A 12,182-nucleotide genomic window follows, 5' to 3' on the forward strand; every position below is an offset into this window, starting at 1 on the left:
TGTCTCCTGCTGCTAAATGCCGTGCACTGCATCACTGAGAAGCAGGTTTCCTGACATGTTCTCCCACAGGACTCTCCCTTCTCTGACCCATCTCCCGACAACTCAGTCGGGTTCCTTGCAAAATAGGAACTCCATGTTTCAGTCACTGCTGCCCCCGACTTCACAGGACACATGAGGTACTGCACGCAGTCCTCCCCTGTGTGTTACTAACCTACGGCCTGATTTACAAAAAGGTTTTCAATGGGACGTTCCAATGTTAAAACATTTTGTAAATTAGGCCCATGGTACCCTGTGAAATTGCTACAAATACGACAAAAGGCAATGTTAAGATAACAATTAAATAAATAACAATTAAATAATCATTAAACAATAGTTTTTTGAAAACCAAAAGGACCCATTCGAAATGGGTCAATGCATATAGCTGTTTGCCTAGGGATGTAAAATAATGAACAATAAATAACACATATTAATATTGCGCTGGATCAGTTGAAATGTGCATTACGAGTCATAGCATCTTTCAGCATCTGAGCAGCCTCACATCACCACTGCTTCCGCCGGAGAATGCATGTGCCCCGGCTGTGCCAGGCTCCCTGAGTGGAGGGCGCGCTCCTGTGCCCTGTGAATGAGCAAGCTTTGCTGACCTTATGACCTATAAGCGAGATCTAAGTGCCACAGAGCTCCGCCTCAGCCACAGTATGTGTGGTAAATATAATGCCGCGCCATGCATGGCAGTGGAGGCAGCAGGGCCTAGCCCGTGATGATGGACAGCCACTTCTCCAGTGAGTGCACAGCTCAGTCTTTCTGAGTCTCCTGAAAGCCGGAAGTGATGGAGATCATCGTTATGTAGATGGTGTCTCTGTGGTGAAGGCGTTGAGAAATAGGCTGGAGTCTGTGATAACGGGTCTCGGTGTAACATTTGTGACAGTGTCACTGGTTCCAGCGGAGGATGAAAGCTGTAGAGCTCCACTAAGGTAAAGGATTGGGCCACTGCTGTCATTCTTGCTTCTGATTGGCTGCTGTGAAGCCTGTGGGCCGGGCCTGATGTTGCTGCAGTTTGTCACACTCCTCCATGTACGCGGCACACTTGACGTCCTCGTTCAGCATCTGGAAGAGATTGAGGATCACAGTCTCCTGGAGGCACTCCTGGGATTCCTGGAGGGGACAAAAGGGGCAAGTTACACACTTAGAGCGGCCTCCTCGATGCTTGTGATGTCATTCCTCAATCCTCCTGCTCATTACTCTGCCCGGTGGGCACCATCTGTCTATAGGGCACCTGCTGTCCTTTATGCCCGCCGTATTGATTCTGGACCTCATTACTGCCCTTTAAACTCATCATGTGTTATTGGTTCCCACTCTCTTACCATCTCTTTTTCTTTGTTGAATTTCTGCAGCCAGATGTCCAGGCGCGGGGAGGGCCGGCTCACGTGTGTTCTAGAGCTGCGCTGAAAGAAAATGGAGGAAAGAAAGTTGATTTTGGAAGTTCTGGTGCCTTCTCAGCACAACCTGAAACTCTGATATTCTTACTGCTGAGGTGGTGGATGTTCATTTGTGTGGAGTTTGCCATAGACACAAATGCATCAGTGTAACTGTTATGCCATGCACAGGGCACAGGGCAGTGTTGGGTGCAGGTGCATGCTCTAGAAATCTAATTGCTCCCTAACACCTATGCAAAGGGCCAGTATGCATAGCATGCATATGTTCAGAACGTAGACAGGGTCTTGCTCAGCACACACAGTCTCTGGTTAGTCTGGGGCCAATACGTACACAGTGTCTCAGGTCCTCTCTGATGGCGACCAGCGTCTCCAAGGGTTTGGACATATACTTGGACAGTTCTGGATTGCTGAAGTTCTTCAAGACTTGTACAGCCAGTGCCACCTTCTCCTCAACAAAGATGATCCTGTCTTGGACCTTAAAGAGAGGAGGAACAGAGCTGTGATCACAGTAACATCCCAAGGGAAACAGAGAGGACATGCGTTCCACACACATTTACATGGGCCCTGGAGGTCAGTGCCTGGTATAAGTGGCCCTATGGGCTGAGAGATCTCACTACTGCTGAAGAGTATAACTGAGATCAGAGACTTTCAGAGATCTAGGGCTGTGTTGAGATCTCTCTAAAAGGAGAACACACAGCGTTAGGGTGAGGTGAGCTGAAGGGGGCGTTTCCTAGATTAATGGATCGGGTTCCCAGGTTTCATATGTCTCGGTTTTTCCTTACCGTAAAATGGAGCACAGACGGCCCCTGCTGCAGGAGCTTCCCAGAGCATCTCTGGATCTGTGACAGCAACGTCTCCTCCTGGGGCAAAAGGCAGAGATGTTAGAAAGAGCACTTTTCAGCAGCCTGTAGAGGATTTCAGACACACGGCTAAGAGCAGAGCTGGGATTGGAGGAGATGTCTCCAGCGGATGCTCCCTCTGGGTCACCATGTGTCGTTTCCCTGATATCATAACCTCTTGTGACTTATAGGATATCTTCACACTCAGGGACATGCTCCATGCTTCTAGTGTCGTGCACCGTGACAAGGCATGTCCCATGCATGTAGGATCTATCCAAGCCTGCAAATCTCCCAGCGCCTGAAGAGGAATCTATAATGCCTGTACATTTCCTCACACCCCTAGAATAATCTCACACCGAGAGGCCTCTGGAGACCTCTGAGCTGCTCTCATTATTATCTTTAGGATATGCACTGAGTGTGCTATTCTCTTAGCTTATAGCTGATTGGCTGTAGCACAGTGATTGACAGCTTAATCTAGGTTCTTGCTCTTGGAAGGGTGCTTGCTACTGGTGGTGCAGAGTGTTTAGAATGATTTGATAGTTCAGATCTTCCTGCCTTACTGTGAGCAGGTATTAGTGGGCGCAACCCCCACATTGAGGCAGACTGGCTTTGTGTGCCAACTCGTAGATCCACTTACGTATTTGTCCCTTAATTCCTGCACGGCTCTGAGCTGGGACGGGAGGAGGGTCTTGTACTGGGAGATGCGGCACTTTGCATGAGGCCTCCTGGGGAAGGCCTCTGTGTTGAGAACGGTCAGGGCTGCCATGGCCAGGATCAATGCCTTCATATCCATGTCTGCACCCAGGGAAATAAGCAAAGCAAATTCAGTTTAGTGTTTATATCAATGTAGTTTATCATCTGAATTTCATTTATTTAAAGACTTTCAATAGAGCACATTTAAACACAAGGTGAAATTAACTACTACACTCTCCTTAACATCCTGAGGTAACTGCAACACAATGGGGCTCATTCTGAGTTTGCCGGTATTCTGGCGGTAAATTACTGATATCGCCACTTGGTCAGGTTGTATTACTGCTGGAGGTATTACCTCAAGCGGTAATACCACCTGATTACAAGTGGCGGTTTGTGGGTGTAAAGCTCCATTTATTGGCGTTGGACTCCATTGGGGATTTTTGCCGGTACTACCTCCGGCGGTATTACCGGATGGTAATACTGGCGATTTTCAGAGGTAAAACTCGTAATGAGCCCCATTGAGGGTCACCAACGTTCTCTCTCTTTTCATGCCCTGGCCTCCTGATTTTCCATCTTCCTGCTCTTTATGTTTTCATGTTCTTGTTTTTGTCCTTCTGAGCGCTCTGAGGCCCTTGGTCGATTTAGCGCTATACAAAAACCAATATAGATAGATAGATAGACTTGTGGAAGTCGGCTTCTGGTGGCCAAGGGGGCGCTTTTCATTGACTATCATTCATGTGGCTGCCTCTATAGAGAATAGCAACCAGCAGCACCACATTCCCCCCGACAGCAGGATTCTGACTGCAATCTATGAATCTTCCCCTTTTGCAGCGCTCTGCACACGATGCATTCTGTGGAAGCATGAATATTGCTCCCTCTAGCCTAACTCTGCATGCACAGGCAGGGCTGGCCTTAGAGGCAGCAGCGCCCTGGGTGAATTGGCACCCCTCCCCCCCAGTGCGCCCCTGGTTGACAGGGGGAGATGTGGTGTGGGAGGGGTCTGCAGGTTGTTTTGTTGCTCCCTGCTCCGGTGCCTCCCAGGGGGTTAATCAGTGGAATAGAACGATCAGCCATTCTAATGCATGAGCGCCCTATTCCAATGAAAACCTCCTCGCTCCCGCGTTGGAGCAGGGAGGTAATCATCATGTGAACACCCTATTGTTATTAAATCTGCAGGCGCCTTTATTAACAAAAGGGCGCCTGTCGCCTTCTCCCACCAGGCCAGCTCAGGGGAGCACTTAAAAGACTCCCCCAACCTGGCATGACGGCGTGCTAATGGTGCCCTGGGGGGGATTGGAACCCCGGGCTGTCGTCCAGCCCGCCCTTCCCTAAGGCCGGCTCTGTGCACAGGGACAGTGTCAGGGCCTTTCAATCTATCATATGAAAGGGGTCTCGTGCCTCAGGGGGCCCCCAGCAAGTGGCCACATGTTGACAATCATCCTGGGTGACTAGATTTAAAAATGTAAAAACCGGGACAGGGCAAGTAACATACATGTAGGACTAACTCTTGAAAGTGGCTTTCAAGGCACTTCACTTCAGTAGCGTTTGGAGGAGAAGGGGGTTCAAGTGTTAATGTTCAAATAAACATATGTTGTAATTTATCATAAACTAACACTATCTTAAGTTGTAAAATGCAGCATTACTTCTGCGTGAGATTGTGCATTCCTCCACCTGCCATCTATAAAAAGCTAGTATAAAAAAAAGGGGACCACTGCAGTTTCAGATGGAAACACAATCTTGAGAAAGGGGGACATAGCACCAAATTCCAGGACAGTGCCGGCAAAACCGGGACGTCTCGTCACCCTACAGTCAGAAGTCTTGTAAGTCGGCAATATAATAGTTTATTTTCATTCTGGGGCCCAAATTGTGCGCTTTGTGCGGCTCGCATTCCAAGCTGTGATTTCTCTTCCCACAAGATATACAGAAGATATACAGAAGTGCTATCACCTCATTGCCTTCTAACACTGGTTCCTCCACATTGGCCCCTTGCTGACAAAGAAGGGTTTAAAGCTCTTTAGAGGAAATTCAGCGTTTAAGCTCCCTGCTGGTAGGGCATTTTGTGATAATCAGAGGCTAGTATGTCACATTTTTAATGTATGCCCCCCTCGGGAACATCAGGCTGTTTCCCCCATAAGCAGAGGGCACCCAACCATCATGTTGAAATGGGCCCCCACACATCTTCAGCCGTGCCTGTACATGCATATTTATTTTGTGGCAGCTCAGCTAGCTCTCCCCCCAGTAGAGGGCTTCCTGTGATGCATCCTGTCATAGGATATATATATATATATATATATATATATATATATATATATATATATATATATATATATATATATATATATATATATATATCTGGGAGCAAGTTCATGCAGCAGTGTGCTGTGCGTCCTTTTTGTTGTGCGCTCTCTTCTCTCTCGGCTCCTCTCTTCTGGAGTGTTGCTGTCTCCGCCATTGTCGCTACTTTTTATACCTGCAGTTTTCCCTTTTCGAAAATCAAAAATGCACTTTTATGTTTTTCTTTGGTTCCGAAGGAAACACCTGCGTGATATCACAGAGGTGATGACACAGAAGTGAAAATGAAAGCGGAGTTGTGGTTGGTTGGGTGAGGAATTCCTTGTGACGACACCTCGGGTATGGCACATGCCACATGCTTCGGTGCGTGTGGCCGCTCTCTCGCAGCATGTCATTATTCTGCTATCAGAGCTCTCTAAAGCTGCAGCAGGGCTCAAAGGTCACCTTTCACGAGTTGTCTACACAGAGCTGCACCAGGGAAGTGAACCCGGACTCTCACAGTCTGCACAGAGGCGTAAAAGTTGTCTCTGACTTGGAAAGAGTGAGCCTAAGCCAACAAAACCAACAAAAACGTTGGGATTCTGAAAAAAGGGGTTCATGAAGCCCTTAGTATTTTTTTAATTTTTTTAAATAATGTGTTGAATTCAATAATTTTGCAGGACATATTTCAGAAGAATTGGGAAAAATGCCAAAGAATTTACAATCGGTTCTGTAGGATAACACATGAAACACTCCAATAGGTACCAGATCACCAACAGTATGCCAGGTCACCAACAGTACAGAGCAGCATTTTACAACCCATTATCAAGCCGACTGTGCCCAAAGAAAAATCATGCAGACTGTCTAAACAACATGTAACAGCAATGCTGCGCTTTCCAGCTGGCTGTGCACACAGCATATTATAGTGCTGTTCAGCACAGTCTTCAAGTACTGCCTTTTCATTCTGATGGTGCCCAAAGAAAGTTATGCTGCTTGTCTGAACCGTTTATGCCAGCATTGCCACTGTAAAAGAAAGGTTCATGCTGCTTTTCCCAAGCAGATCATGAACCTTCCCAACACATCACCACATCATATCATAAAAGTGCATCTACAAGTATCACATTTATTTTATCCAAAATGTCTTTTTTGGTCAAAACGAAAACTCTATGGGGCTTCTTTTTGAGATCCCTGTAAAAAGGACAATGAGACCTGTTACATTTACACTTTCACGTATATAGGTCCATACTGCCTTATTTTCCTCATATACACGGCGGAGTGCAAAAGAGTAGGGTGAAAAGACGGCATACACGCTTGTATGCCGCACTTTTGTGTTCCGCCGTGCAAATGAAGTAAGCGGAAGCCCAGGGAAAGGGAGGGGCCACAGGGGTAGTCGAGGAGGCAGAGCAGAGATTACGAGAAGGCTTGGAGAGTCAGATAGGGGAGGATAGATACAGTGGTGCCTTAACATGGATAGGTTTGTGAGCCAGGAGAATACATTTTAATCTGGCCCTTTTTTATCGTTTGCCATCCACAGATGAGGGAATTCAAAGGGAGTCCCAATAGCGAAATTAGTGATCTTGTCGAGAGGACAGAAAGCATAGTTGGGGAGACCAAAGAAGATGCTGGCACAGAAGTCCAGCTTAGAGAAGGCACAAGTGGTTAAGAGGTGCTTGGTGTTGTTGAAAGGAGGGAGGTGTATGATTTTCCTAATACTTAGCAGTTTGAGGAGAGCTGCTGTTTCAGTTTTGGAGATGAAAGTAGAAGGCGTGAATAGGGTCATAGATGATGCCAAGGTTTCTAGCTGAAGAAGAGTAGCGGAGAGTGTGCGATGGGAACTGGACAGAAATAGGAAGAAATCAGACCTTTTGGCTAGGAAGAAGAGCACCTCTGTTTTGGTAGAGTGTAACATCAGAGAGTGCAAAGACATCCAATATCTAATGGAAGAGAGGCAGTTTGAAATTTTGATTGAGAGATCAGGGAGAGTTTGGGAAAGAGAAGAAGATTTTGGTGTTGTCTGCGAAGAGTAGGTGCAAGAACTCAAAGTAGGATATTAGTGCCCTAGGAGCAGAGGTGTAGAGTGTAAAGAGGAGCAGACACTACAGTCTGTGGAACACCAACAGTTAGAGGAGTGAGTTGGGAGGTTTTGTTGCTCCAGGAGACAGAGAATTGGTGAAGTGGAAGATAGGATTCAATTCAGGCAAGGGCTCAATTGTGAATCCCAAGAAGAAAAAGAGTATTAAGGATATCACAGTGATGGACAGTGTCAAAGACAGCAGACAGTTCAAGGAGAATCAGGATAGAGAATTGACTGAAGTGCTTAACAGAGACCATGCGGTTTGACACTTTCATGAGAGCAGTTTCCCTGGAGTGACAGCAACAGAAACCTGTTTGTAGTGGGTCTCGAAAGTTGTGGATGTCTACGAAATGTGTAAGATGGTTAAACACAGCCCTTTTGAGCTCTTTAGAGTAGTGCAGAAGGTTAGCTGGTAGGTTCGGGTCATTTCTTTGCTTTTTTAGCAGAGGGATGGCTGTGACTGTTTTGAAAGCAGAGGGAACGCAAGCAGAGTCGAAGGGCATGTTGAAGAGTCCAGCGAGGTGAGAGGCCACTAAAGGGGCAATAGGCTTGAGTAGCTACGGATCAAGGGTGTCTGATGGGGCACAAGGTGGGTTTCCTTCATCAGTAGAGATAGCACTCCTTGTTTTATTGAACAAATCATGAGCTGACAAGGTTGCAGAAGTCATATAAAAACATTTAAGTGAGGAAGAGTTATTAATTCAAATGCATACATATTTCGAAAACACCAACGGGGTTCTTGAATAGACATGCAAGTTTCATGGGTCTCTATCGCAGCTAACAGACTCTGTCTCTCTCCATCGATTGACATGCAGGGATCAAAACATTCAGACCTGACACTTTCTATCAATTCTTCCAAAGCCCTTCACGGACATCTAACTGGCATTACACCAGCCCCAGCAGCTTCTCTATGGCAATGTCTCATTGCCAAACTCACTCCAACCCAGTCCTTTAACCCTTAGAATGCCCCATCACCAAAAGCTTCCCATAGCGCTGTGACAGCCCCGTCTCATGTCATACCCCACCAGTTGCTCATGGTTGGATGAAACACAACCCTGATATGGTATTTGACACCTACTTTCCATGACAGGCTCCACAAGTTAAAAGCCTAACACATGACTGGTTGTGTTTTCTCCCTACTGGCTTTCTAGCGGCCCAGGTCTTAATGTCGATGATTGTGCTATTCACTGATCTTGCAAGTGCACTGTGATGCCATATGCCAAGCTTCAACGGGGCTGCACCTACCCTGCCTGACAATATCCCATCTCCTTCTGCCTTTCTGAGAACACTCTAACAAGGTCTGCTGTGTTTTTCTCTCAGCCTTCTCTTTAGTTCGCTGACCGCTGCACCAACACAGACTTTGAAAGCTCTAAAATAAATGACTTTGATAGCCTAATTAAGGTACAGCCATGTTGTTTTCTTTTAGATCAAATGTTTTAGTCTTACCTTGCCTAACAAGGTGCACGCTGGGTGTACCTCAAACCTATACCCCACTCCAGAGGTCTTTCAAGTGTGACAACCTGCTCCGCATCGCTACTCTCAACTCTCACTCTGCTGTCAAACACTCCTCTGACATCTGCGACCTCCTTGAAGAAATTGACCTTGATGTCCTCGCTCTCATGAGACATGGTTCACGGCAAGCTCTGTCATGGGTTTTGACACTCTCCTCACTGGTGGCTGCAAGAACCTCTCCAAGCCAAGAACAAACCGACCCAGAGGTGGAGTAGCTTAATCTTTCCGGAGTGGGTTCCTGCTTATGTCATTCCTATGCAGGCCTACTTCTCCTTTGAATGCTTGGTGTGCAGGCTCTGTATCTCTCCTGGCCTCTCTCTGACTTTGGCCACCATCTACAAGCTACCTGGCTAGGTTGCCCTCTTCCTCTCAGAGTGGGCTGACTTCTTCCCTTCTGTCCTTGCCTGTACCTCTCAAAGCCTCTCCTTGGAGACCTCCACATCCATCTGGAGGCATCTACAGCCTCCTCTGGGCTCTTCCGCAACCTCTGTGACACTCTCACTCTCTCTCCCTTCTACACTCTGGTCCGACACACTCTGCCAGACACACGCTGGCTGTTCTCATCTCCTCAGATATCCCCCTCTCTAACCCGCCCACCACTCCCTCTCTTGGACTGAGCACTTTCTGCTTTCCTAACACCTGAAACTCTCTGTCCCTCAGGCAAAGCCCACCCCAGCACTGCCACCTCCCTTCTCGGTCATTCGGCCCATGAAGCCTGTGTCAGTGGATGACTTTGCCTCTACCTTCTCTGCTCCTCCTACTCCTGCGGCTGACTCAAACTCTGACACATCCCTCTCTAACCTGCATCTTTCTATATCAAACATTCAGGACATCCTTGCTCCCATCATGAAAATCTGTCTGAAGCCTACCTCCAAGTGCAACTCTTGGTATGACTCTGACCTTGCCACCCTGAAACGCAGGTGCACTGTGGCTGAGAGGAAGTGGAGGGCTTTGGGCGCATCCTCTGACAAACTGGCCTGATGCCTGCTCCAAAGGCAACACAGACTCTCTGTCCTGTCCAAGAAAGAGAGTCCACATCCAAGCCTGCATCTCTGCAGCCTCTAGCAACAATGCCAAACTCTTTAAAATCTACAAGGAGTTGGCCAATTCTTCTGCGGTCTCCACAGCTCCTGGTCCCTCCCAGGCCCCCTGTACAGCTCTGGCTTCTCACTTCACCTCTAAACCTCAGCACATCCTGTCCTTGCTCTCCTCTTCCTCTCCGTCTCACAGTGCCCCTCTGGCCACCTCTCCCACTCCTCCTCCTTTCTCCTCTTCTTCTCTGACAAAACCTGACAAGTCCCATCTATGAAAGAGTCATTCAAACAGGTGCTCCCCTCTCCTCCAAAACCATCAAGGAACACATTGACACCCTTGCTTCAACCTTGGCCAATTTCTGCTATCACTCTTTCACCACTGGATCTTTCCCCTCTCCCTCAAGCACTCCCTTGTGCACCCTCTCCTTAAAAATCCTTCTGCCAATCCTACGTGTTCAGCAAACTATCGCCCGATCTCTATCACTCCATTCCTGGGCCAACTCCTGGAAGAGCTGGCCATCTCCCAGCTTACTCTCCACACTGAATCTGTTGGTTGTCTCGTTGACCATCAGTCTGGCTTCAGAGCAGCCAGAAGAATGGAGACTGCTCTCCTGAACACCCGTGAATATCTGCTCTCAAATCTTGACTCCAGGCTTCCTTCTGTCTTCATCCTCCTTGACCTTTCCTCTACTTTTGACATGGTCAACCACTTCATCCTCATCAATCGACTTAGTGGGAACCTGGGCATCACGCATCAGGTCCTGGAGTGGTTGACCTCCTTCCTCCTGCACCAACCCTCCCAAGTCCAACTTGGGTCCTTTCTCTCCACCACCTTTCTCCACATGTGGTGTTCCCCAGGGCTCTAACTTCTCACCCTGGCTCTTCAATGTCTATTTGGTTCCTTTGGCCCATCTGATCTCTACCTTCACCTCTAACTTTCAGTGTTATGCGGATGACACTCAGCTCTCTTTCAGGCTCCCTCGGCCTCCTCTCCTATCTTGCTAATTCCTGACTGTCTATCTGCAATTCAAAATTGGTGCACCTCCATTGATCTCTGCCCTAATGCCATTAAGAAAGAGATCCTTCTCATTGGGATGCATGCTCCTGCTTTTTCTCTCTCACTCACTCTGGCTGCCGTCCTTGGGCCCTCTTCCTTCGCCTTCCCCTCAGGCAAAAACCGGTGTCCAGTCAAACGATCGAAAAAAAGGATCGAATGACCTTTTGCTCGAATGCAAAAGGATCGAAAAAAAGGGTTGAATTTTTTATTTTATTTATTTATATATATTTTTTAGTTTGGGTTGGTAAAAAAATGTATTTAATAAAGAAAACAGGGGGCTGGCGGGGAAACCTCCCTCATTAAAAAAGAAAAAAATTCGATCCTTTTTTTCGATCCTTTGACTGTCGATCAAAAGGCATTCGATCCTATTGTTTTCGACCCTATCACTGGCAACCGCTAATACCTTGGTGTCATCTTCGACTCCACTCTCTCCTTCTCTCTGCACATCACAGACCTTGCCAAGAAGGCCCACTACCATCTGCACCTCATCACAGGGACGTCATTTTGGGGTCACCAGGGGTCGCACCTGCGACCCCTTAGGTCTCCCTTGCTACCCAGGCGGTCCCCCTTGCTACACCTACAATAAAAAAGAACAAAAAAAGAATCTTTTTTTTTCTTTTCTTTTTGCTAATGGATGGTCCTGGGCTGGGGCCAGCACCATGTGGCTCTTTGTTTTTAGCGTGACTGGTTTTCTTGTTCAGGCCTCTTAAAAAAAATGAGGGTTCCAAGGGTGTACCACTTTGAGGCGTTACCCTAAATACGAAACTATAGGAATAACAAATAATTTGTCTTTCTGGAATTCTGTACAATAATTGCTAGACTTATTAAAGGTTTATTTCAGTCACACTTCAAGAGCTGAGTCGCTGATTTAGTCTGTTCTTAAACACCTCAAATTCACAAAGCATTTAGAATATAATAAGCATTAATTTCTGACTATGTATTTTGCTTTTTGCAAGTTGCAGTTATAGTATGTTTTTTTCTACTGTTGTTTCTGTTATTATCATCACAAGACATGCCATCTTGGTGTCCTCGGTCACTTGACAAAATCCTTGTTATTATTATTATTTATTTATCCTTTATTTATTTGTTTAGTTTCGAATTTACAAAATGACACTAATATCACAATACAATAAAAAACACAGTATATCAAAAACACAGTATAACAAACACTGTAAATCAAATCCAAGTCAAATCAAGTCAGATCAAATCCATTATGACAATAAAACAGTAAAAGACTAAAACAAGTACAATCTATCATACAATAATAAA

At 46.6% G+C, this 12,182-nt stretch overlaps 1 protein-coding gene across 1 annotated transcript; it reads right to left on the minus strand.

Moving 5' to 3' along the window:
* Positions 1 to 993: 993 nt before the first annotated feature.
* LOC138567774 (interferon lambda-3-like) lies at positions 994 to 8,938 on the minus strand. Its single transcript, XM_069646266.1, has 6 exons — positions 8,800 to 8,938; positions 2,910 to 3,067; positions 2,216 to 2,293; positions 1,765 to 1,908; positions 1,362 to 1,442; positions 994 to 1,152 (listed from the first exon to the last, which is right to left on the minus strand). The coding sequence occupies exons 1-6, from the start codon at positions 8,936 to 8,938 to the stop codon at positions 994 to 996; spliced, it is 759 nt and encodes a 252-aa protein (XP_069502367.1).
* Positions 8,939 to 12,182: the final 3,244 nt, after the last annotated feature.

Source organism: Ambystoma mexicanum, chromosome 2p, assembly GCF_040938575.1.
Source record: "Ambystoma mexicanum isolate Mex_15411 chromosome 2p, UKY_AmexF1_1, whole genome shotgun sequence".
Lineage (NCBI taxonomy): Eukaryota > Metazoa > Chordata > Amphibia > Caudata > Ambystomatidae > Ambystoma > Ambystoma mexicanum.